The sequence below is a fragment of the Tachyglossus aculeatus genome, chromosome 21 (assembly GCF_015852505.1).
Source record: "Tachyglossus aculeatus isolate mTacAcu1 chromosome 21, mTacAcu1.pri, whole genome shotgun sequence".
NCBI lineage: Eukaryota > Metazoa > Chordata > Mammalia > Monotremata > Tachyglossidae > Tachyglossus > Tachyglossus aculeatus.
The window spans coordinates 17,724,980-17,751,775 of record NC_052086.1 but is presented as its reverse complement, the minus strand read 5'-3'; the positions used below and the strand labels follow the sequence as shown (position 1 = coordinate 17,751,775).

Below are 26,796 nucleotides of genomic sequence, written 5' to 3'. Positions count from 1 at the left end.
ACTGGGTGTAGATCACTGTACTAAGTGCTTGGGAAACAAGATATATGCTGAGATGAAGGAATACATTTCTTGTCTTAATTATACCCAGTGTTACCCAAAGATCAGCCCGTTGTTGGGTAGGGACCGTCTCTATATGTTGCCAACTTGTACTTCCCAAGCACTTCGTACAGTGCTCTGCACACAGTAAGCGCTCAATAAATATGATTGAATGAATGAATGAACAACCTAACTCGCTAGAACTACCATTTCAAGAATTGACAAAATGGATATCGGTCAACAATGCAGACAACGAAGGGAAATTGCGGAGAGAGCAGGCTATCAAAGGTGGCCGGAGAGAACCAGAAGGGCCAGGCCGGATCATGGGAAAGGCAACACAGGTGAGAGAAGATACAGATTGTTTACAGCAAAGTGTTACGCTATACGGGCCGGTAAGTAAAGTCGATTAAGCGCACTGTGGGAAACGAGGCCAGGAGGAGCCCATGGAAGAGAGACGGGTGGAGAGGGGTTTGATAGAAGCAGCAGCACAGGAAAAGGAGGAAGAGTGGGTATTCCCTATACCACAAGAACGAGGCAGGGATGAGATGGGGCTTTCACAATATAGTACTATGGTCCAAATATTTAAATACCTTAAATTACTTCATTAGACAATAGTCCCCCACAGACTTTCTATACTTGAATCAGAGGCAATGGATTCCACATTAATTATTAGCGTCTGCCAATCTCCTACCTCCAACCTATACTCCACAATGCCGCACAGATCGTAATAATGATAATAATATTGAAGGCATTTGAGTGCTTACTATGTGCCAGGCACTGTACTAAGCGCTGGGGTAGATACAGGCAAATCGGGTTGGACACAGTCCCTATCCCATCTGGGCTCACGGTCCCTATCCCACCTGGGATCATGGTCTTAATCCCCATTTTCCAGATGAGGGAATTGAGGGAAAGAGAAGTTAAGTGACTTGGCCAAGGTCACACAACAGACAGGTGGTTGAGCTGGGATTAGAACCCATATCCTTCTGACACTCAGGCCTGTGCTCTATCAATTAGGCCATGATGCTTCTCATATCTCTTCCATGCCCTTCTCAGGCTTCCCGTTTCTCACCCCCAAACAAAAACGCTTCACAGTCAGTTTCAAGGCTCTCCACATCGGCCCCGCCTTACCTATCCGCTCTCTTTACCCACTGTTCTCCAGCTCACAGCCCAAGCCAACCTATTTTTTTTTAATGGTATTTGTTAAGCACTTAGTATATGCCAGTACTAAATGCTGGAGTGGATACCGGCTAATCAGATTGGACCCAGTCCCATATGGGGTTCACCATCTTAATCCCCATTTAACAGAAAAGGGAACTGAGGCACAGAGAAGTGAAGTGACTTGGCCAAGATCAAATAGTAGACAAGCGGCGGAGCTGGGATTAGGACCCACATCCTCCTGACACCCAGGCCCCTGCTCTATCCACCAGGCTACACTGCTTCGAGCTGTACCTCACTGCTGACTCTCCCGCTTCCGTCCCCTTTGCTCAGACTGTTCCCCCAGCTTGGAACTTGCCCCTTCCCCACATCAGACCAGCCACAGCTCTCCGCACATTCAAATCCCTCTAAAATCTCACCTCCTACAAGCGTTCCACACCTCATTTTCCAGCACCCCAAGCCACCTTCAGCCAACTCTAGCACTTATAAACTTATTTACACTCATGAACGTATGTTTGCTCTATTTATTTTGACCACTTGAGTTTTACAATTTTTATGTTTTGTCTCCCGTTAGTGTCAGCTCCTTATTGTCAAAGAACCAGTCACTTTATTACTTTGTACTTTCCCCACACCTAGTATAGTAGACGGTCCTAAGTAGGATCTCAATATATGCTAGTTACTGTTACTATCACCTCTCCCTCATCTCACCTTTACTACCTCATTGAGCTGGAATACTTTCCCTTCTAATCCAGCTGTATTCATGTTTTTTTTTTCCTGCGGTACTACCAAGCCACTCACCTTGCCCTGTTCTCCCACCACCCTTGCTCACTCCCTTCCCACCGGCTTGTGACACCCAAAAGACCACTGCCTCCCCCATTTTTAAGCCCTTCTGAAATCTTATCTCCTCCAAGCGGGCTTCCTGGTCTGGTTTTTCGTCTTCCCACTTAGATGCCCCCAACTGCCATTTCATCGCTTCTATGTCACCTTAGCATTCGGGTACTCACTACCCCCCAACACCTCACTCCCACAGAGCAGTTAAGAATCCATCTTTATACTTTATTGCTTCCTCCTATCTGTCATTTATTTTAGTGTCTGTCTGCCCTGTTACAGTGTAAGCTCCTTAAGGACAGGGATCACGTCAGGGATTATGCACAAACCTACCATATATTGTATTATTTATATTGTCTTTCTTCCCCACTAGACTGTAAAGCTTGTTATGGGCAGGGAACGTATCTACCAAGTCTGCTGTACTGTACTCTCTCTTAAGCACTAAGTACACTGCTCTGCACACAGTAGGTGCTCAATAAATGCCACTGATTAATGTTTACTAATACTATTGTATTCTCTCAACCACTCAGTGCACTGCTCTGCAAAAAGTAGGTACTCAACAAATACTACTGATTGATTGAATAAAGAAATCAGAGCCAGAATAAGCACGAAAATAGCAAGTCTCAGGGGGAAATTTTTTTTGAAGGACTTTAACTTCAGAGAGGAAGATACTCACCTCGACTATACAGGGGGCTGCTACTAAGTGGAGGTGGAACGGTTGGATTTGGTTTCTGTGGTTTAGGCTGAACTATAATCTGGTAGCCCTGCATGAGACGCTGGCAAATAAATTCTTCAAACACTTGCTGAGCTGTCATCTGCACACCCTCCTCATCTCTCCTAAAACAAAAACAAAACCCCAAAGCAGTTTAGCTGTAAGGAACAGATTAGTCATTCATTCATTCAATCGTATTTAATGAGCACTTCCCGTGTGCAATCATTCCCAATACATGCTTGCCTGCCCTCTTCCCAGAATTCTGCAAGAGCTTAGATCTGTCTAATGGGGCCGAACCCTCAGGCCAAACAAAGGCCTGGGTATTTGAGTCCCAGACTTGGGCTTGGTTCCCATTCCGGGACCTCCAAAAAGACCCTAGGGAGTGAAAGCCGGAAGAACGGAGGCAGAGAAGGGGAAGTTTGTTCTCTTCCTCACCCACTGGGGCTCACTCTTCCCTTCCCCAGCATGGCGGGAGCTGATTTTTCACTCAGAATAACAACGGCATTGGCAGAGGTAAGACGGTTGGAGAAGGGGGGGGACACGAAAGGCGAAGAAGGGGAAGGGGTGTGTGTATGTATGTTTGTATTGGGAAGGGGGTAGAAGGGGAGGGGAAAGGGCAACACACACAGGAGAAAAGGGGTGGGAAAAGGAGTCCGCAGGTGCAGGAAGGAGAGGCTGCTGGATGGCCATTGTGAGCTCCCTCCTGATAACTGGGAATGGCATGGCCAGCCACTGCCCTTCTTGCTCAATTCTGAGAACAACCCTGCTCCCTCTCCTCTTCCTCACTCAAGCTGTAAGCTTTTTGAGGGCAGGGACTATGCCTTCTAGTCTCATAATAATTATAATAATAGCATTTATTTAGCGCTTACTATATGCAAAGCACGGTTCTAAGCGCTGGGGAGGTTAGAAGGTGATCAGGTTGTCCCACGGGGGGCTCACAATCTTAATCCCCATTTTACAGATGAGGGAAGTTAAGTGACTTGCCCAAAGTCACACAGCTGACAACTGGCGGACTGCTCTCTCTGCAGGAATGTGTCTGTTCATTGTCATATTGTACTCTCCCCAGCACTTAAAAATGCTATGCACACCGTAAGCACTCAATAAATACGACTGACTGACTGAAGATCATAGGTCCTCAATGAATGATCGACACAGGAGCCCCGTGAACACAAACCTGTCAATATCTGCCTCCGGGAGCAGGTCGTAACAGCCTTCGGTGTAGTCATTTTGCAGGCCCTGGCGATCCGGGAAGTAGTCCGTAGTGAGGGGGAGGCAGGCCGGGGTAGTGAGAGACTTCCAGTCCACTCCAACTGTGCAACAGAAGCCTGGCACTACAGGGGGAGCAGACAGCGTCAGAACTGCCTCGTTGCACAACGGAGAAAAGAGAACGGTGGCATGCGTGGTCACCCGTGGAAAAACGGGGAGTACGGGGAGGAGAGGGTAAAGGGAGAAGAAGGGGTGAAAAAGGTTGGAAACGAGTAAAAGTTGAGAGGGAATAATTGCCATGGGGATGAGGGGAAAAGGAGAGAGAGAAAAGACAGAGTTTGTTAAATAATGCAGTGCACATGCTTATCCAATCCCATCATGCAGCTAATATTTTTCATTGTCTGTTGATTGTAAGCTAGAGTTGACAGAGCTGAGAGCTTGTGAGCTTACTGCAGATCAGGCATAATTTACTTTGAGGCAAATCAACATTTGAAGAGCAGGTGAGACTCAAACCAGCTCTTCTTCTTAATGATTACAGAGCTGCACAGGGCAGGAGAAAGGAGGACAGAGCTCAGCCTGAACCTGGAATGAACAGCAAATAGCGCACAGGGAATAATTCCAGAGTTATAAAAACAAGGAACAGATCCAAAAGAGAGGGCAGAAGTAAAGGATCCTGTGAAGTCACAATGCCACAGTTTTAAAGTTCTGGAGATTTACAACATCCCCAAAATTAGAAACTCCATTAGTCAGCAGGGCTGAGTCACTTGGATCTTCCCAGCGTTGCCTACACCAGAATCATCAAAATTAAGAAGCATATTAAGGCCACTTTTTTTTGACAGTTTATACAAAGGATAAGTATTACTTTTAAATCCCCAAGAGAAAATGTGAGTCTGAACAGCCCTCCTTGTATCAGTGCTTCAGAGTTTAAAACTGAAATGTTTTAGTCCCACCATTTTATTTTCAATTCTCATTATGGTGTAGTAAAAATGCTGATTTATTAGTATGTAACTCCAAGCAGCTCAAAGCCCATCTTATACTTAGTCAATGCCCTCAGCGGTCATGCCAAATACGTGAGAGGTTGGGATTTTTCCCTTTTGTGGGAAAGAAGCAAGGCTGGAAAGGAGAAGTATTTTGCTAAAGGTCACCATGTGGCCCTATCTGCATGTTACAAGCGTTTTGGATGTTGCCTTTTTGAATTCTTCGGGGACCGATTCCCCTTTTTTGAAACAGGCCTGCACAGGCCATCACTAACCTTAAATTCCTGGAATTAGCAGGGATTTCGCAAGCGGAGAAAATGTTGCGGAATCACAAACCTCTAGTCCCACCTCAGAGCCCATCCTAGGAACCCCGACAGATGCACAGGGAAGGTTGGGGGGCAGGGGGGGATTTTTCCAGCCCAGTCTCTTCCCCTATGCCCCCTTGGGGAAGCACTCAAGGGAAAGCCTACAGGTCAGGCAGGCTAGCAATGAGGTGGGAAGAGAGGAGGAATAAATGATGCAGAGCTTCCAGGCCCCTTAGGCAGCTATCAGTAGGATGGATACCCAGGACAATCGGAAGGTTGACGCAAGAACATAATAGTAGAAGAAGAAAATACCAGGTCAGCGTGATACTTTTTGGTGCTTCCCAACTAAGTTGCAACCAAAGAAAACAAGGCTTCCCCACCCACTCTCTGTTGGTTAGCTGGCTGAGGCGTTGCCATCCAAACTGGACCGGAGGTGGATCAACAGGTAAATTGGCAAAACCAGGACACCTGACTCACGCCAAAGGGTGCTACTAGATCTTCCGGCCTCTCATGTACTTCCTTTTGAGGATCCCAAAATGCTTAAAAATGTTTTCCGATGAGATGACTGTCCAATTAGAGTTACAGGAACTTAGCAGCCAGTCGTGGCCTTTCATCTTATGTTTTGTATAATAATAATAATGATGGCATTTATTAAGTGCTTACTATGTGCAAAGTACTGTTCTAAGCACTGGGGAGGTTACAAGGTGATCAGGTTGTCCCACTGGGGGCTCACAGTCTTCATCCCCATTTTACAGATGAGGTAACGGAGGCCCAGGGAAGTTAAGTGACTGGACCAAAGTCACACAGCTGACAATTGGCAGAGCCGGGATTTGAAACCATGACCTCTGACTCCAAAGCCCGTGCTCTTTCCACTGAGCCACGCTGCTTCCAGACTGTGATCCTGTATAACAGATCACAGTCATGTGTGTGATAAAGTTCCAGAAACTGCCCCCAAATAAATGACCCCAACCAGAGAAATCCAAACCATAAAAATTCATGCCTTCCCATATCTCTTTGCCTGGCTTCCCACTGAGCCACAATACAGCAGGTAAGCAAGACACAGAGGACAGTCAAACATGTCAGAGTCAACCTGCAGGCACGAAAGGAGACCAGGAAAGGGTAGGATGAGGGCCATTCTTCTCCTTCCCCTTCAATTATATGAAGGAGAATGAGTGACCACTAGTCCCTTCCCTGCTCCACCTCATAGAGGCCTTTTTTGAGAAGTAAAGTGCCCCAGAACAAACCATCTATACACCAGGCCAACCGCTAATGCTGGCAGATCCCTCAAGACGCAACCTCCCTTTGCTCCCAACCACAGATAGGGCACTGGCTCCCATCTCCTCCCCAATTCCCAAAAGATTTATGTTGCTTCATCACACTTAAGTACCCCTCTCCTCTCCTCTCCTCCAAATTCCTCCCTCTTACTTGGCTCGGTGGATACACTGTCTTCTCCAGAGTCCTTGTTCTGGGTCCTAGGATTCATACCTAAGAAAAGATGGAATCACATATTACCAGGAAGACTGCCTCCTCTGCACAGAATGATGAATCCCATACTAATATTACATTTCTAAGAACTATTAATGATAGTATCAAGCAGAGTTTGAAGGAACATTTAGCTCGTCTGATTCATTTTGCTGCCTCCAGGTAGATGAACAGTTCCATTACCCAGCGCCACTGAACACATTGAACATTTAAAACATAAAGAGAGTCGACACCAAACTTCTCATCCCTCCTCCTAAACCCACTTTACCTCTCCATTTTTCTGTAACAGTTGACAATGCCACCATTCTCTCTGTCTCGGAAGCCTGAAACCTTGTGATAATTAGTTAATACTTATCCTTATCCATCCGGCTCAGTGGTCCATCTTTCTCCCAAGTGCTTAATGCAGTAAGTACTCAAGAAATATGATCGAATGATTGAATGAATGACAGCGGCAACCAACGATGCCTAAAGAGCCCTCTGATGGATAGGGAAAATAGGGTGTCATCACCGTCTTGGAAATTTTTCAAGTTTTTAAGCTACCACAATAGCTCCATCTAATGTTACTGGGATACATTAATATTTGTAACATCTTGCCCTACTTGTAAAAATAAAGGGAAGTCAGAAATCCAGCAAGCCCTTCAGGCTGGAAGACTATTTCAGAGCTGGCACTTATAACGCGTATTTGGGATATTCAACCTCATCCCCTTATGTAAATCACTTTACTGCTTGCTAAGGTAAGATGTGGTCTCTAATGTAAAGCTCTTGTTTATGTTAAAGTTTGCTATTTACATATAGATATGTTATGTCTCTAGTCTGTAAGCCTGCTTTAGGCAAGGAACAGGTCTACCAACTCTGTTGCACTGTACTCTCTCAAGTGATTACTACAGTGCTCTGTACATAGTAAGCGCTCAATAAACACCACTGATTGATTGCTATTTTAGTTCTCCATTCTGGTTGTTCCAGCTGTTCCCCATCTTCTCTTCCCAGAAGCCTATGTTACTTTGTTTTTTTGATTTTTAAAGAGCGGAAAAACAAATCAATCAATCAATGGAATTTATTTAGCACTTACTGTGTGCTTGGAAGAGCTCAATAGAGTTGGTAGACACGATTCCAGCCCACCAGGAACTTACAATGTATCAGAAAAGTACACCTATAAAAGGGAACCATCCTCACAAAAAGAAAACATATTGCATTTATTACTCTTGTCAGTCACAGGAGGGATGCAAGCTTATAATGGGCAGGGAACATGCTAATTCCTTTGTACTGTACTCTCCCAAGTGCTTAGTACAGTGCTCTGCACATAGTAAGGGCTTAATAAAAGCCATTGATAAATTGATTGATAAAAGCAACAGATAAAACATACAAGCACAGTTTCCTCTCCCAAGCCCAAAATTAAATGGTTGTAACACATATACCAAAATTACTCATGTCCAAGGTATAAATGAAATAGTGATTAAAAAAAAAAACAGTTGTTGCAGGTGTATATGAAGGATAGGATGTAGAGGGCCGGCTAAAAGGTTAAAGATTCTCAAGGGTTTAAAAGAAAAATTACCAGCACATACAATTGTATAACCATGCTAGTATAAAATTTTCATTTTACATAGGTGTGCAAGTCAGGTCATGTAGTCTTTTGAAAAGCAAACTATGTGAGTAAAGAGATAAATGCTTTCCTTTCACTCATGTTGCTTGCTAAGGCACAACGCTGTGAATTCCACCCAGGATAACAATACTTTTATTGGGGTATATTGAAAAAAAAAAAAGCCAAATCCAACCAGATGAAGTAGGAGAAAATTGAAAGGTTAATTAACTTTGACAAAGCACAGTGAAAAGACTGCACCTATTGAGGGTACTTTTCAATGATTTCCTATGGAATGGTGGGAAGGGAGAGGGAGGTTGGTGTCCAACAAAATTTGGTTTTACAATGGATTTTTTTCATATACTGATTGATTATCAAGATGGGCAGGATTGTTAACATCACGTAAGGCAGGAACAAAATTAAAAGTGATTTAAAACACTGGAAAAAAGGCCCTACAAATATAGGATGAAATTCAATAGAGACATGGGCAAAATAAGTACAGTCTTGCACTTTGGGCAGAAAAGCAAACACTACAAACATGAGATGGAAAAGAGTGGCTCAACACATGTATAGCAGAAAAAGACCCCAGGTGAGGGGGTGGAGGACGGGAGAAGAGAGAGTCAGAGTTTATCAGATGCTGAATGAGTTGGCAATGCAACTTCACTTATTAGAGAAGCAGCGTGGCTCAGTGGAAAAGAGCACAGGCTTTGGAGTCAGAGGTCATGGGTTCAAATCCTGGCTCTGCCAATTGTCAGCTGTGTGACTTTGGGCAAGTCACTTCACTTCTCTGGGCCTCAGTTAACCTCATCTGTAAGATGTGGATTAAGACTGTGAGCCCCCCATGGGACAACCTGATCAACTTGTAACCTTCCCAGCGCTTAGAACAGTGCTTTGCACACAGTAAATGCTTAATAAATGTCATTATTATTATTATTATTATTTAAAAAGGCAGTATTCTTGTTTTGCATTTCTGGAATATATAACATGCAGAATTTGGGAGGTAATCTTTCAACAATTCTCCTTGATAATCAAGCTATTAAACTCTTGAATCCAGTTTTAATCTCCACGTTTTAAAAGGAATGTAGAGAAACTAGAGGGAAACCGGGTGTGAGCCTGCTGTTGGGTAGGGACCGTCTCTATATGTTGCCAACGTGTACTTCCCAAGAGCTTAGTACAGTGCTCTGCACACAGTAAGCGCTCAATAAATACGATTGAATGAATGAATGAATGAAGAGGGGCAAAAATTATTAAAGGGTTAGAAAATGGGTCTATGAGGAAAGGCTAAAAGAAATGGGATGATTTATCCTACAAAAAAGGAGGTATGGGATGACAATTTCTATCAATTAAGTACATGAAGGGTTTAAATGTCCTCCATGACCTTAAGGTACAAAAAAGGGAAATGGCTTTAAATTTTAAAAAGGGAGATTTCAATTGGACAGACGGAAGAGTCAGGAACGGGTACTGAAGCAGCCTAGTGGAAAGAGCCCGGGCTTGGGAGTCGGAGGTCATGAGTTCTAATCCCGGCTCCGCCATTGATCAGCTGTGTGACTTTGGGCAAGTCACTTGACTTCTCTGTGCCTCAGTTCCCTCATCTGTAATATGGGGATTAAGACTGTGAGCCCCACGTGGGACAACCTGATTACCTTGTATCTACCCCATTGCTTAGAACACTGCTCGACACATGGTAAGCACTTAACAAATGCCATTATTATCATACTGTTGTCTCCCAAAGGCTTAGTTAGGTGCACTGCCCTCTTCTGAAGCACTTACATTCATATTACACATACCTTATTACATAAGTACCGATTAACATACATAGCCCCCTCTCCCTCCTACCTGAAAATGACTAGATTGTAAGCTCCTTGATGCCAAGAACCATTTCTAACTCTAGTGTTGTCTCCCAAGGGCTTAGCTAGTTCAGTGCTCTGCCCCAGTAGGTGCTCAACAAATACGACTGATTAGATCTTGCTCAAATCAGGATTTACCAGGACCCTCCCCTAAATGGGCTCAAAAACCAGCCCACTAATTTAGCCCAACTTCAGAGAACCCTCTGGTATGACTCTAAATCAGAACACATCCCCAATAGCCCTGGCCCAGCCTCTCTCTCCCTCGGGGCAGAGCCAGAGCTAGATCTAGAAATGGAAAAGATGGCCCATTTTAAAGCCCATTCCTTGGATTACTGGTAAAACGACCTTCTGGAATGCAGCTGGTGCAGCCCAAAGAGAGATACAGTAGTGTGGCATCCTGATCGCCATCTGAAATCGAAATGCAAATCCTCTTCATCAGTTACCTGCACTGTGGTTGTTAAGGCTGACAGAAAATTCTTCTGTTCCACTGAAGCTCAGGAAGGACAAGCTGTCACCAGGCTGCCGAGAAGCTATGTGCCTGCAGAGAAAGTACCAGACTTAAGGGAGGAGAGAAAAAAAGGACCTCCTTTTCATTATTCAAAATTCCCTCCAAGTCAAACACTTGTATTAATCGAGTGCTTACAGAAACAACTGATGAGGGCAATGGGCATGGGAATCACTATGGATGGAGAAATATTGCTTGCCGGGCAGAGGAGAGGGGAGAATTAAAGCACGTGAGGGTGAATGAGGTAGATGAGTTTGGCCTGATGTCTGGATTTCCTCCGGCAACACTCTACCGTTTGTGCACAGAAAGCAGACTGGAGGTGATCCAGGGCTGTGGATTAGTAGTACAAGATCAGCAAAGGGATAAGGGAGCAAGTGAGTTGAGTTCAGTAGAGAGAGTGAGGACGAGAATGTTAATTTGGGCATCAAGGTAGATTGTTTGGGTAGGAAAGGCAGAATTTTCCAAAGTCAGAACAACCCAGTATTTTCATCGAGGATCTAGTCTTTCTCCATAACTTACCTGCTACCCAGCTTGATGCTAGATTGGATAAAGAGGGGACAGAGGACAGAATCCTCTCTCTCAATCGATAGTAATGTATGCAGAGCATTATACGAAGCATTTGGGAGCATATAATGCAGTTGGTAGACACGATCCCTGTCCTCAAGAAGCTTATGATTTAAATCACTCCCCTTGTCGGAAGCCTATAAAAGGCTCCTGATTGATGTTCAGATCAAATGAAAAACTCACCACCAGCTTGAAATCCAACTGGCCTCCCCTTACTGAAATGCTCTTTTACTTCCTTCAATTCCGCCGCTCACGCTTGGCTGTAGCCGAGCAAACATGCATCAGCTCCCACACACATAACTTTTCCTGCTACCAAGTCATCACCTCATTCTCCCTGCCTGGAATGCTCACACCTCACTGTGCCAAACCAAGAGCTGCCTCTACTGCATAATTCTACTAAAACCCCACCTCCCCTATAAAACCTAGCCAGGGAAATCCCAACTGGCTCTAGGAATCACAGCAATTCCTCAGTTTTAAACATCCACATATATGATTGTGATGTTTCTCACTTTATAAGCACCGTTTGTTCAAATTTTCTATCATTTGTGTATTTGTATATGTACTGCCTAGCCCTGTACACTCTCAGTTCCTCACGGATAATGACACTGCCTTCGCTTTACGGTACCCAATACAATGTTCCATAGATAATGGGACAGTGAATTGAGTTCACTTCTGAAAGGCTTGAGGTACATCATTCTGCACAAAATGAATCCTGAAATAAGGGTTTCTTCAGGATAACTTCCCATGGGGCTATTTCTGTTTAACTGATAGACTAGACTTGCTTACATTCACGTCAATAAACTATATTTACTCTCCTTAGATCTATACAGAACTACAGATATCTAAACAACTGCTTCTCTATCTTGTCCGAGTATTAACTCTTCGAGCTATATGATGTAGGCAGAAACTCCTCACTCTGGGCTTCAAGGCTCTCCATCACCTCGCCCCCTCCTACCTCACCTCCCTTCTTTCTACAGCCCAGCCCGCACCCTCCGCTCCTCCGCCGCTAATCTCCTCACCGTACCTCGTTCTCGCCTGTCCCAACATTGACCCCCGGCCCACGTCATCACCCGGGCCCGGAATGCCCTCCTTCTGCCCATCCGCCAAGCTAGCTCTCTTCCTCCCTTCAAGGCCCTGCTGAGAGCTCACCTCCTCCAGGAGGCCTTCCCAGACTGAGCCCCTTCCTTCCTCTCCCCCTCGTCCCCCTCTCCATCCCCCCATCTTACCTCCTCCCCTTCCCCACAGCACCTATATATATGTATATATGTTTGTACATATTTATTACTCTATTTATTTTACTTGAACATATCTATTCTATTTATTTTATTTTGTTAGTATGTTTGGTTTTGTTCTCTGTCTCCCCCTTTTAGACTGTGAGCCCAATGTTGGGTAGGGACTGTCTCTATATGTTGCCAATTTGTACTTCCCAAGCGCTTAGTACAGTGCTCTGCACATAGTAAGCGCTCAATAAATACGATTGATGATGATGATGATGATGATGATGATGATGATGATGATGTAAAAGTGCTTAAATTCACAGTGGTCCTATTGTATTCCGATTCAAGTGTAAGCATCAAATCTTACACTGGTTCAAAGGTCCAAGCCCAATACAGTTACTGGAGACAGGACAGGTGAACTTGGCGTTAGGCCTTAGCTCTCTGTACCAGTTCTCTTCCCTCAATCGCCTTAATAAATACTTTCCCCTTGACGGAGTATCATCGAAAAGCATTGCCAATTGTTTCCTCTCCCCCTTCAGCGTCCAGCTCCGGGTGCTTGCACGTGAATCCTGGAGGCTCCTAAAACAGCCATTTTCCAAGCCGGTCCTGCAGCCTCACCTGCCAGCCGCCTCATGATACGCTAACTCCAGCAGCTCCGCAGAAGAGTGTGTCAGGTCCCTCTGCCCACTGCCTTGAAGTTCTGCCATGTTCTGGCGAGTCTGGTGATGGATCTGAATGGCTTCTCCGGATGGACCTACGCAGACAGGCATCCGATAATCAGACTCCTCCGGATTTCCCGTATGGCATTTATTAAGCACTTACTATGTGCTAAGCACTGGGGTAGATACACGATTATCAGATCCAACAAAGCCCCTGTTCCATCCAGGGCTCACCATCTTATTCCCATTTTTCAGGTGAAGGACTGAGGCCCAGAGAAGTTAAGTGACTTGCTTGAAGGTAATTCAGCAGGCCAATGGCAAAGGTGGGATTAGTACACAGCTTTTCCAACTCCCAGGCCTATGATCTTTTCGCTCTTAATATTCACTTCCATCTCTCTCTTGTCCAGCTTCTATGCTTCATGCTGCTATGGAGACTCTAAGATTTTTGATACGCAGACTTTTTTTTTCTTTAAATGGTATTTAAAGAAAATACCTTCTAGACTGTGAGCCCGCTGTTGGGTAGGGACCGTCTCTGTATGTTGCCGAATGTACTTCCCAAGCACTTAGTACAGTAAGTAAGCGCTCAATAAATACGATTGAATGAATGAATGAATATTTGCTATGTGATTACTATGCTCCAGGCACTTTACTAAGCGCTGGGGTAGAGCCAAGGTAATCAAGGTGGACATGGCCCATGACCCACATAGGGCTCACAGTCTTAATCCCCATTTTACAGATGAGGTCACTGAGGCACAGATAAATTAAATGACTTGGCCAATGTCACACAGCAGACAAATGGCAGAACCAGGATTAGAACCCAGGTCCTTCAGACTTTTAGGCCTGTGCTCTATCCACTAGGCAATGCTGCTTCTCTGTGTTACAAAGAACTCTTTGATCCTTTCAGAGAATAAGCCTTGCACCCAAGCAAGACACATTAATCGCTGAGCCCACGCACAGTGCGTATATGAGGCAAACTTCGTATGCTTACTATTTACAGTGGACACAACACAAAAGGAAAAGGAGAAAAGGTAAAAATCCACTTTTCAGCTTGTGCTAAGAAGTCTCTCAGGAAACAAATTTGTTCCATGAACCCAGTGGGGTCCACTCAAACAGCAGCTTGGGCTACAACTTTGGCCTCAACCAATTATCCTTCCAGGTATAGAGTTTGACCTCTCCAGATGATGGGGATAAGCTGGAAGATAAGCGTAGCAGGGGGTAGAGCATGGGCCCAAGAGTCAGAAGGTCATGGGTTCTAATCCCGGCTCTGCCACTTGTCTGCTGTGTGACCATGGGCAAGTCACTTAACTTCTCTGTGCCTCAGTTACCTCATCTGTAAAATGGGGATTAAGACTGTGAGCCCCACGTGGGACAACCTGATTACCTTGTATCAACCCCAGTGCTTAGAACAGTGCTTTGCACATAGTAAGCACTTAGCAAATGCCATCATTATAATTATATCTAACTTGAGAAAAACAAACTCTGCTTCAAGATGGTATTAGAGACAGCCGGAGGATAGAACCAGGGAGAGAAAAGTCTCAGAGACGTGGGAATTAATAAAAAAAAAAAAACCAATGTAATAAGAGACATCACTCTCCAAAAATAGGAACTAAAAAGGAGGATATATCAACAGGAATGTCAGTATCAACAAAGAAGTAGCATGGCCTACGGGTCTCTCTATCCTGGGAGGTAGAAGGTTCCGGGTTCTAATCCCGGCCCTGCTACTTGTCTACTGTGAGACACTGGGTTCTGATTCCAGATCTTCCATGTGTCTCCTATGTGACCCTGAGCAGGTCACTCCACTTCTCTGTGCCTCAGTTACCTCATCTGTAAAATGGGGATTAAGACTGTGAGCCCCATGTGGGACAGGGACTTGGTCCAACCTGCTTAGCTTGTATCTACCCCAGCGTTGCCTGGGGTATACATGCCAGGCACATAGCAAGCACTTAACTACCATTAAAAAAATAAATAAATACAATTTTTTAAGAAGCGCAACATTATTTGCTGGGAAAGGATGAAACATTCTCCCAAACCAGGAAAAGATCAAAATCCTAGAGCCCAGACTTACCAACGGGGAAGGTGTGCATCCAGCGTCTTCTGTTAGAAGTAAGTTTCATTGGCATGCGAGATGGCGCAAAGGGATTGATGAGAGCCCGCTGAGGGGTGAATCCACCAGGACGGACATGCAGCATGGATTCCGCACTGCCCACGTGGAACCTCCCTGGTGCACTGGAGTCCCGCTGTTGCGTCTCCATCATGTTCTCCAGGACATCTGGACATTTCCACGAAGCCAAATGCAGAAAAAAGAGAAATCATCATGTCTCAAGACCAGAACAATGGTAAAGAATAACACCATTACTTTGAATTTTAACAGCAACTTTCTTATTAAGAACTTAAAGCATTTCCACATCCACTATCGCACCTGACAGCTCTCTAGGGTTGGGGAAAGCAGCATGGTCTAGTGGATAGAGCGCGGGGCCGGGATTCGGAAGGACCTGGGTTCTAATCCCAGCTCAGCCACTTGTCTGTTGTGTGACCGGGGGCAAGTCACTTCACTTCTCTGTGCCTCAGTTACCTCATCTATAAAATGGGGACTAAGACAGTGAGCCCCAGGTGGGACAGGGTCTGTGTCCAATCTGATTAGCTTGTATCTTACCCCAGCACTTAGTGCTTGACACATTAATAATAATAATAACAGCATTTATTAAGTGCTTACTATGTGCAAAGCACTGTTCTAAGTGCTGGGGAGGTTACAAGGTGATCAGGTTGTCCCACGGAGAGCTCACAGTCTTAATCCCTATTTTACAGATGAGGTAGTGGGGGGCCAGAGAAGTTAAGTGACTTGCCCAAAGTCACATAGCTGACAATTGGCGGAGCCGGGATTTGAACCCATGACCTCTAATTCCAAAGCCCGTGCTCTTTCCACTGAGCCACGCTGCTTCACATTGTAAGTGGTTAACAAATACCATCATTTTTATTATTATCAGCAGATATTAGCCCCTCTGTGACTACTTCCCTATGGGTCTGTGAGAAAACCAGCGTAGTACCCAAGCCTCCTAACCCCAGTTCACTACTGCATCCATTAGACTACACTGCCTCTTGGATAATGTAAGCTCCGGGAATTTGGAGCACGAAGAAGGATTAGCAAACATTTACCGAATACTGCCTGTAAGGACGCAAATATTAAGGGAAAGGACCAAACAGGAGCAAACGCTTTTGAACTGAAAGAAAAATTCATGTTCTCTTCAAGTACTTTGTGAAGGGGATGAGTCTAGGTGAGTGGATCAAGTCAAGAAAGAAAAGCCCACAGAATGGGTGTCAGTGTTTCAAGCGGGAAACAAAGAGGATAGAGGGATAAGTGGGCTGATAATGTGCATCTTGGGAAAAATGTCTAATGGAATCCTGGAGTGAGATTTTTTTTTTTAAAAAAAGGGAAACAGCAGCCTGGAAAAGAAAGCGTCCAATTAAGATGTGGCACATTAAGCCGGTAATGCATTTCTCAGCCCCTAAAGTCTCTGCTTTGTTTATTCATGCATTCAATCATATTTACTGAGTGCTTACTGTGTGCAGAGCACTGTACTAAGTGCTTGGAAAGTACAATTCGGTAACAGATAGAGACAATCCCTGCCCAACAACAGGCACACAGTCTAGAATGGGGAGACACACAACAAAACAAAACAAGCAGACAGGCAGCTGTTTAGCCAACTGCAACTCCAGAGGGACTTTTCATTAAGAGATGGGAAGATAATGCTAAAATGAATTATTCTTTAGATCGATTTGTGACTCTTTGATATTTGGGAATTTGTTACCCATTCTGATTGCTATGGGTTTTTCTCATTCGCATACAACATTTAACATACAACAGTCAGCACTTGGATTAACAGGGTCCTTATTTAACTACTTAGGATTTGGTTTTGATAATAATAATGACGGTGCTTAAACACTTACTATGTGCTAAGTACTGTTCTAAGGACTGTGGGGAGATATAAGGTTAACAGGTTGTCCCAGGTTGGGCTCACAGTCTTAATCCCTATTTTACAGATGAGGTAACAGGCACAGAGAAGTTAAGTGACTTGCCCAAAGTCACACAGATGACCAGTGGCAGAGCCGGGATTAGAACCCACGATCTCTGACTCCCAAAGCCCGTGCTCTTTCCAACTGATGATAAACATGGGCATCGAGAGAACTGGATTTTAGCTCTTCTATTATTCCAAATTTCTACAAGTTTACAGCAAAATGATTTGCACAGGTGAGTAGCAGGTCTTTTCCTTATTAAGCAAAATTAAGGATTCTTTCAAAGCACTTCCTACCAAGGGCTCAATCCCTCAATCTCATCATTCGTCCTCCCAGATTTTTTTTTCCTGAAACCTCAACATTCCTCTAAGAAAAAGCAGATATTCTCTATTTACTGATGGAAAAACTGAGGCACAGAGAAGTTAAGCGTATAATCAATCAATCAATCAATCAATCGTATTTATTGAGCGCTTACTATGTGCAGAGCACTGTACTAAGCGCTTGGGAAGTACAAATTGGCATCACATAGAGACAGTCCCTACCCAACAGTGGGCTCACAGTCTAAAAGGGGGAGACAGAGAACAGAACCAAACATACCAACAAAATAAAATAAGTAGGATAGAAATGTACAAGTAAAATAAATAAATAAATAAATAAATAGAGTAATAAATATGTACAACCATATATACATATATACAGGTGCTGTGGGGAAGGGAAGGAGGTAAGACGGGGGGATGGAGAGGGGGACGAGGGGAGAGGAAAGAAGGGGCTCAGTCTGGGAAGGCCTCCTGGAGGAGGTGAGCTCTCAGCAGGGCCTTGAAGGGAGGAAGAGAGCTAGCTTGGCGGATGGGCAGAGGGAGGGCATTCCAGGCCCGGGGGATGACGTGGGCCGGGGGTCGATGGGGGGACAGGCGAGAGCGAGGTACAGTGAGGAGATTAGTGGTGGAGGAGCGGAGGGTGCGGGCTGGGCTGGAGAAGGACAGAAGGGAGGTGAGGTAGGAGGGGGCGAGGTGATGGAGAGCCTTGAAGCCCAGGGTGAGGAGTTTCTGCTTGATGCGCAGATTGATCGGTAGCCATTGGAGGTTTTTGAGGAGGGGAGTAATATGTCCAGAGCGTTTCTGGACAAAGATAATCCGGGCAGCAGCATGAAGTATGGATTGAAGTGGAGAGAGACACGAGGATGGGAGATCAGAGAGAAGGCTAGTGCAGTAGTCCAGACGGGATAGGATGAGAGCTTGAATGAGCAGGGTAGCAGTATAAGCTCCGTTCTCAGATATTTTTTTTTAAAAAAAGATGAAACATCAGCTGTACCAGGTGGCCTAAAAAATATCTGGCCAGAGGGTAACTACGCTGGATTGGAAGTCATTGAGAGCCCTTTCCACTCCGTGATTCTTGCCTGAGGTCATATGGCCCCTACATGAATTTGTAGGAATTCAAGTTGATGCTGCCTAAGATTCCTCAGGTACAGAGTGATGGCTGATTTATAAGCGGTGTGGGAAGTCTAGTGACGAAGGCAACACCCAGCAACCATCCAGAAGGAAATGACAGGTTAGCTCAAAGTGAGAGTTTGGTGGAATTCCAGCACATATTTTTTTGAGAAGAGAATTCTTGAGAACTCTAAGGGTCTTAAAGGATACTGAGAGTCATCTTTGCCCATTCTTATATGGACAAGTCTTTCTCAGATATATAATAATAATAGTAGTATTTGTTAAGCACTTACTAGACGTCCCAGCACTGTTCTAAGCACTGGGGTATATATGTTGGAGATAGTCCCTGTTCCACACAGGCCTCACAGTCTTAATCCCCATTTTACAGATGAGACTCAGGGAAGTTAAGTGACTCGCCCAAGGGTCACACAGCAGACAAGTGGCAGAGTCGGGACTTGGACGACTCCCAAGCCTGGGCTCTATCCACTAGGCCAGGCTGCTCCCTGTGAGCTCTATATGGGACAGGGACTGTGTCCAACCCAATTATCTTGTATCTACCCCAGTGCTTAGTACAATGCCTGGCACACAGTAAATGCTTAACGGATATGACAAAAAAATATGTAAAAGGCAGCTCGTCATTTATTGATATAGTACAGGGGTGGCATAACTTGTACTTCCCAAGCGCTTACTATAGTGCTCTGCACACAGTAAGCGCTCAATAAATACAACTGAATGAATGAGGCTCTTCTTCAGGTGTCGTGGAGTTTGGGCACCTGTGTTCTAAAAGTTATTACCCACTGCAGGGGTGGGTGACAGTGCCAGCTCCCCTGTGCCCCACTGCTCATGTCCCTTCCCATAAAATCTAAAGCAGATCTAAGACAAGCCATTCCAAAAAAACCCAAAAGCTTCCCGAAGCTGTTTGAAGGAAGAGATATAGATTAATCCCTCTGGACTGTGAGCTCATTGTGGGCAGGATCGTGTCTGGCTGTTGTCATATTGTACTCCCTCAAGCGTTTTAGGACAATGCTTTGCACACAGTAAGCAGTGCGGCTCAGTGGAAAGAGCATGGGCTTTGGAGTCAGAGGTCATGAGTTCAAATCCCAGCTCCGCCGATTGTCAGCTGTGTGACTTTGGGCAAGTCACTTCACTTCTCTGTTCCTCAGTTACCCCCATCTGTACAATGGAGATTAAGGCTGTGAGCCCCACCGTGGGACAGCCTGATCACCCTGTAACCTCTTCAGCGCTTAGAAAGTGCTTTGCACATAGTAAGCGCTTAATAAATGCCATTTTTTAAAAAAAAAGCACTCAGAAAATAGGACTGAATGATAGAGGTGAGAATAACTTGATCTATTTTTTTTCCAAAAGCAGACAGTCAATCAGCTACTCTCTTGCAAAGGCCTGAGAACACCCCGCCCCATTCAGACAAGAGATTGTTGGCGGCCATCCCAGTGTCATCCCTCAGGCTGACCTCGGGTGCTGGTGTAGCCCAAGGAGCTGCTGACTTCGTACTGGTGCAGGTGAGAGTGGGGAATCATGAGAATGTTGGAGCTCTTTCCCAAGGAGCTGTCGTCGGAGGCCTGGCTCCTCACCTCCTCGGCCGGCAGGGCGCGGCTCTGCAGCGAAGGGCTGGACGACACGTCGTAGGAGCTGGAGCTCTTCCGGGTGTGGCATTCCCGGTCCCGCTCCCTCACCGACCTGAAAGACAACAGCCGAACAGTCACCAGCGATGTTGGGACGCTTTCGTCCTCCGAAACGTCTACAATTCATTCATTCCGTAATCATCATCATCATCATCAATCGTATTTATTGAGCGCTTACTATGTGCAGAGCACTGTACTAAGCGCTTGGGAAGTACAAATTGGCAACATATAGGGACAGTCCCTACCCAACAGTGGTATTTGTTAAGCACTTCCTATGTGCCAAGCACTGTTCTAATCAATCAATCAATCGTATTTATTGAGCACTTTACTGTGTGCAGAGCACTGGACTAAGCGCTTGGGAAGTACAAGATGGCAACATGTAGAGACAGTCCCTACCCAACAGTGGGCTCACAGTCTAAAAGACTAAGCTAAAAGTTCTAAGCGCTGGGAAAGATAAAAGGTTATCAGGCTGTCCCAAATGGGGCTCACGGTCTTAATCCCCGTTTTGCAGATGAGGTAACTGAGGCACAGAGAAGTGAAGTCACTTGCCCAAAGTCACACAGCAGCTGACAAGTGGTGGAGTCGGGATTAGAACTCAGGACCTGTGACTCCCAAGCCCGGGCTCTTTCCACTAAGCCACGCTGCTTCTCTATTTATTGAGTGCTTATTGTGTGCAGAGCACTGTACTAAGCGCTTGGGAGTACAACAATAAACAGACATGCTCCCTGCCGACGAGTTTATAGTCTAGCGGGGGAGACAGATGCTAATACACATAAACAACAGAGAGTAAACCCTGAAAGCGTCTATCGCATCAATCAAGAGCACTTATTGAGTGCCTAAGGTGTGCAGAGCACTGCACTAAGCACTGGGAAAGTTTAGCAGAATCCATACACATGATCCCTGTCCTCGGAAGCTTTCCATCTATCCGGAGGAGAAGACAGAAACAGAAATTAATTGCAGATGGGCGGTAATAAGATATATATGATAGTACTTAAGTACTATGGTGCTTACTGTGTGCAGAGCACTGGACTAAGCGCTTGGGAGTGTACAGTACAACAATAAACAGACATGCTCCCTGCCGACGAGTTTATAGTCTAGCGGGGGAGACAGATGCTAATACACATAAACAACAGAGGATAAACCCTGAAAGCTTCTATCGCATCAATCAAGAGCACTTATTGAGTGCCTAAGGTGTGCAGAGCACTGCACTAAGCACTGGGAGAGCTTAGCAGAATCCATACACATGATCCCTGTCCTTGGAAGCTTTCCATCTATCTGGAGGGGAAGACAGAAACTGAAATTAATTGCAGATAGGCGGTAATAGGATATATATGATAGTACTTAAGTACTATGGAGGTTCTGGGGATTTTAAGTGCTTAAATGGCATGGAAGGGCTGAAGAGGCAGTTGGGAAAAAGGGTAGGAGATTAGAAATCAGTCAGGAAGGTCATCTGGAGATGAGACTTAAGAAGGTCTTTGAAGACAGGGAGAGTTGTGACCTGCTGGATATGAAAGAGGAGGGAATTACAGACAAGAGGAGGGAGGGAGCAAGAGTGAACGGCGGGAGAGACAAGAAGGTGGCACAGTTGACTAGGTTAACTTAAAACGAACGGAGAGAGGTGGGATGTGGAGCACTCCAGAACATATACGCCTATCAGTAATCTTTAGGTTTTACAAACTTAATGGTATTTTAAAAATGGTATTTATTAAGTGCTTACTATGTGGCCAACATTGTTCTAAGCACTGGGGTAGGTACCAGTTAATTAGGTCAGACACCATCCCTGTTCCCCAATGGACTCAATGTCTAAGTAGGAGGGAGAACAGGTATTTAATCCCCATTTTACACTGAGGAAACTAAAGGCACAGAGAAGTTAAGTACTTGCTCAAGGTCACACAGCAAGCAATTGGCAGGGCTGGCATTAGAACCCAGGTCCTCTGACTTTCAGTCCTGTGCTTTTTCCATTAAGCCATACTGTTTCCCACTATTACTGAGCTCTTACCCTGAGCAAAACATTTCTTTATACCACCCTCTGCATTTTTGCATATTCAATTTTACTGATATTAACTATGCTATTTGGAAATACTTTTATAACAGTCTCCCCTATATTAAAGTGTAGGGTCCTTGTGGGCAGGGAGACTATCACTTCATCGTGTTGTCGCTCTCAAGGCTCAGTACAGTGGGTGATCAATAAATACAATGACTACTAAGAGGGAGAGAAATGATTCCTTTTTTTTTTTTTTTTCCCAAAGCCAGTATTCAAAAGCTTCTGCTTAATGCAGAAAGAAGCTTTTGAAGAATGGGAAGACATATGCAGAGTAACGTTTTAAATAAACCCGGCAGAAGAATAGTATATGTAATGGAGAAGTGAGAAAGTAGAGGCGGTCAGTGAGGACTTTGATGGTAGTACTGAAGCTGGGATCGGACGGCATGGTGGCTGTTTGGACGGAGACAAGGAGGAAATGTTGTGGAGGAAGAACAGGTAGGATTTGTTGATATTCAAAACAAGGACTTTTAAAAGAGAGGGAAGAATCATTCATAATCCTAGACTTGTGGGCTGGAAACATACGGGGGCTGGTGTTGTTCACTGTGAACGTGGGAGAGTTAGGCTGAGGAAATTACCTGGAAAGATGAAGAGTTGAGTTTAAGGAAATATTAATCTTGAGGTGTCAGCAAGACATACCATTAAACCCAATCCCACAGGAAAAAAAATCAGCAAAACCTATGCGTATACACTAGCTTGCCTGTTTTTTTTTGTTGCTCTTTTTCCAAAAGCAAGTTGGAGGCATCAGGTAATTAAATTGTTACAGAACTCTTTACAGGCTAAAATAGCTCTGGTGATGAGGTAGTAGATTTATCAGTGCTCAGCACTCTAAAGAGTTGAGAGGGCGGTTCCTAGGCTCTGGCCTAGCCCCTTTGGACCAGAAAGATGATGCCTAGAATACTCGCATGGCACTCTGTAACTTTTCTTTGCGAAGTTCAAACCTTGAACAATAATGTGAAGAGGATGCCAGGGTTACTGGAGAGAACTTAATGGCATCTGTTCTGAGCTCTGAAAATTTCCAAAGCAAGAAGAGGCTATAATCAGGCAAGAGAAAGAGAAGAAAACTGAATGTGTACACTACAGAGCTGAATTACTACTACCTATAACACTGAAAAGCATATTTTTATCACAAGTAGGTGGCAGAAAGAAGTGAATTTGAGGATATGCATTACCGCATCCAACGAAATCCCTTTTAACATCAACTTTGTGCCCTCTGGAATGGAGAGTAGCATCGGTTAACTGAAGGTCCGATCCAGAGAGTACTTGTTGGTCAGAAAAGTATTTCTGGACCCTATTCTTAGGGATAATTGCTATTAATATGACTAGTGAGAAGAGAAAAAGACCACTAGAACTTTGCTTAAGGTTAGTAGGGTTAGCTGCCATGCTGGGGATGAGAAATTTGGGGGAACGGTTTAAAAATGTTACTTTCAAGTATTGCTCCTGGAAAGGCACTAACTGTTAAGGACTCAGCTTTTCCTTCTATTCCCTGACAGGTTTACGCAGCCAGTGGATTCGGGAGGCAGAAGAGGACCTGAAGGTGACGAGGCGCTGGGCTCGTGATGGGCCAGGCAATCTGAACACTTGGGCATCATAGCCATCATAATCCACTTGGATGGGAAGAGCATTTTCAGATTCCTTTGGAGTCCCAAGAGCTGAAAACACATGAAAAATACAATCACAAAGGATGGAAAAAAACAAAAAAGGTCATTTCATAATGGAGCTCCATTCAGAGAGCCACCGTGATGTTTTGGCAATTATTGCGGGGGCAAAAATACACTGACTACCCCAAGGAAAGGGAGTGCTGAGGAGTGGGGCAAAAAGACTTATTTCCTTTACCTGCAGCCCTGACTCTTAGGTCATAAACCCCAGCTGCAGAGCTCCTGGGAGCAACAAGTAGTTATAAGAATTGGTATTTGTTAAGCACTTACTATGTGCAGGCACTGTACTGAGCGCTGGGGTCGATGTAAACAAAATCGGGTTGGACCGTGTCCCACATAGGGCTCACAGTCTTAAGCAAATCATCGTGACACCATGCAAGGGTAGGATGGCAGCCCGGGGAGGATGGGGCTGACATAGAAATGGAGCCATAAAGGGGTGGGATCATCTGATTGTTTCTTGCGATTCCCAACTTCTTCGAAAAAGGGAAGGGAGACAGACCTCGAGGCATAGTCTTGCTAGATAGTTCGGTCATGAGTTACAAGGCAATGGAAAGAACAGCTAGCCCAGCCATCAAATGTTATCTGCCTTATCTGTCTCTCGCTCTGAGTCTATCACTAAATTTTCTGAACAGGATATCATTCTGCTCCTAAGGTATATCTGTAATTTTTGTATCTGTATTGATATCTGCCTCCCCTCCACCCCCAAGACTGCGAGCTCGCTGTGGGCAGGGGTTGTCTCTATTGCTGTATTGTACTTTCCCAAGTGCTTACTACAGTGCTCAGCACACGGTAAGCGCTCAATAAATATGACTGAATTTTCTGGATTTTGTTTTAAGCTCTAACTAGAAATACTTACTGGTATCTCGGCCGTTTTTTGCTTTCTCTGCAGCTGGCTGAAAAATCAAGACACATGAAGGAGGAAGAACAAAGCAAACCAAGAAGTTCATTAGAATGGAACAACTCTCCAAATTTCCCTGGCTCTCCTCCAGACCGCCCCAAGACTCAAGGAAACACTCACCCTTCCTCTTTACAAATACCCTGGAGGAAGTTGGCTTTCTAGTTTCCTAAACTGGAAGGAAGAAGGGCATTCCGAGGGTTTTGTTCCTTGCGAACGTGTCTACCAGCTCTGTTGTACTGCGCTCTCCCAAGTGCTTAGTACAGTGCTCTGCACATAGTAAGTGCTCAATAAATACCATTGCTCTGAGGATTCTTATTGATAGTGGTAATTATCAGTGAAAATAAAACCCATCTAAAGCACAAGTAACAGCAAGGAATAAAATGTGCTTTCCATTTGGCACTATATTGCTCCTTTTAGGGCTACTCTCTTTCTCAGAAGAGACTCTACCTAATTAACGAGAAAAGGAAAGAACACTAGATGGAACATCTAAAACTGTATACTTAATCATTAAAGGCGGGCCTACCTTCCTTCCTGCCAGTTTGATTCGTGGAGTGAAGCTGTTACAGAGAAGCTGGCTCTTTGATGTGTAGAAACTGCAAAGGAAATAGAAAAAACTACTGAGTGGATTCCATTTCTTTTTTAAATAGCATTTCCTGAAAGAGTTGGGAAGCGAGTAACAATCAACTAAGTGGTGACAGTTCCCTTCCCAATATGGGGTTAGTAAAAAAAAAAAGCCATATCTTACCAAAGGAATAGAACTTGCCTGACCTTTAAATTTTCCAAATATTCTATGTTAACTAGGAGCTGGGGGTCAGTTCCTTTAACAGATCTTACTATCCACTGAGGGTCAATACAATATATGAGCTTGGGAAGCAGCATGGCCCAGTGAAAAGAGCAAAGGCCTAAGAGTCAGGGGACCTGGGTTCTAATTCTAGCTCTGCCAATTGCCTGCTTTATGACCTTGAGCAAGTCAACTTCTCTGTGCCTCAGTTTCCTCATCTGGAAAATGGGGTGAAAATACCTGTTCGCCCTCCCGCTTCAGCTGAGAACCCTATGTGCGACAAAGACTATGTCCAATCTTCTCAAAGTATATCAACCCCTGTGCTTAATACAGTGACTGGCATATAGTAGGTGCTTAAATGCCACCGATTATTGTTATTACTTTTATAATCCAAAATTATACTTCCTCCCCAGGACTGTACTGGGGAGGTCAGGGAAGGGAGCAAAGAGCAAAATTAGTTCCTAGACTGTGCTGGTGAATCAAAGGAATGGAGGAAATCAAGGAAAGCTACCAGAGGAAAACCTTGTGCTATGATTAAAAGGAGGGAAGGATTGGTCAGGGATAGATTACGGAATACCATAAATCATGTCCAGTTTGGTCACTGCATTCTACAAAGAAGAGAGAGGAACTGGAGAAGGTACAGCCAAGAGCAACAGAAAGGATCAAAGGATTGGAGAACTCTGACTGGTAGTTGTCCATGTCAAGAGGATCAAAGAACAACAAATTTATGAGACCAGAAAAGAGCTCCATTTGACATAAGGAAGATCTTTTGGACTGATCAAACATGACTAGAAGGGGCTTCCAGCAAAGACTGTTGATCTTTCTTTTTAAAAGGCTGGACCACTTAATTTATCAAGGTTCCATACAGTGCCATGATGTCACGACATTATAGGCATATCCCTATACTGCACGATCTTGCAATCTTTGCTCCTCAGATCAATAATTTTGATGAAATAAGGGAAATGAAAGCTGGTCAGTCTCTTCTACAGTGCAGAGCTCTCTAGTTTGGTCCATTTTTAATACACTGACTTAGAGATAAAAGATTTTTGTCTGTTGGCTAATCCCCACCTCCAATCATATCTTTGAATCAATCAACTTCTCAGGAGATGGATCGCAATTTCTATTCAATAGAAACGGCATGCACTCAAATTCAATAACAATGGCATACATCCAAATAGACTAAAAGTTAAAGACAGTTAACCAAATGGACAAAACTCAAAGAGGTGGTTATAACTCGGCACAGACATGTTGCAAACACTAATTACATATTC

The 26,796-nt window shown here is 44.5% G+C and overlaps 1 protein-coding gene across 7 annotated transcripts in view; it reads right to left on the bottom strand.

The window, feature by feature from the left end:
• The window catches only part of DEPDC5 (DEP domain containing 5, GATOR1 subcomplex subunit), a 90,064-nt gene that overhangs the window by 35,684 nt on the left and 27,584 nt on the right, over positions 1–26,796 (bottom strand). For 5 of the 7 annotated variants that reach the window (XR_005455336.1, XM_038762438.1, XM_038762441.1 and 2 more), the window contains 10 exons: positions 25,268–25,337; positions 24,703–24,739; positions 23,720–23,840; positions 19,976–20,202; positions 15,135–15,338; positions 13,029–13,164; positions 10,568–10,662; positions 6,645–6,704; positions 3,906–4,089; positions 2,696–2,856 (listed from right to left, as the gene is read on the bottom strand). Coding sequence is in view for 6 of the 7 variants with exons in the window: in XM_038762438.1 (XP_038618366.1) it covers positions 2,696–2,856; positions 3,906–4,089; positions 6,645–6,704; positions 10,568–10,662; positions 13,029–13,164; positions 15,135–15,338; positions 19,976–20,202; positions 23,720–23,840; positions 24,703–24,739; positions 25,268–25,337 (1,295 nt within the window). In the remaining variant the exon portion in view is untranslated. Of the gene's footprint in view, positions 1–2,695; positions 2,857–3,905; positions 4,094–6,644; positions 6,705–10,567; positions 10,663–13,028; positions 13,165–15,134; positions 15,339–19,975; positions 20,203–23,719; positions 23,841–24,702; positions 24,740–25,267; positions 25,338–26,796 lie in introns of those variants that run through there. The other 2 variants (XM_038762440.1, XM_038762443.1) reach the window with 2 other exon arrangements.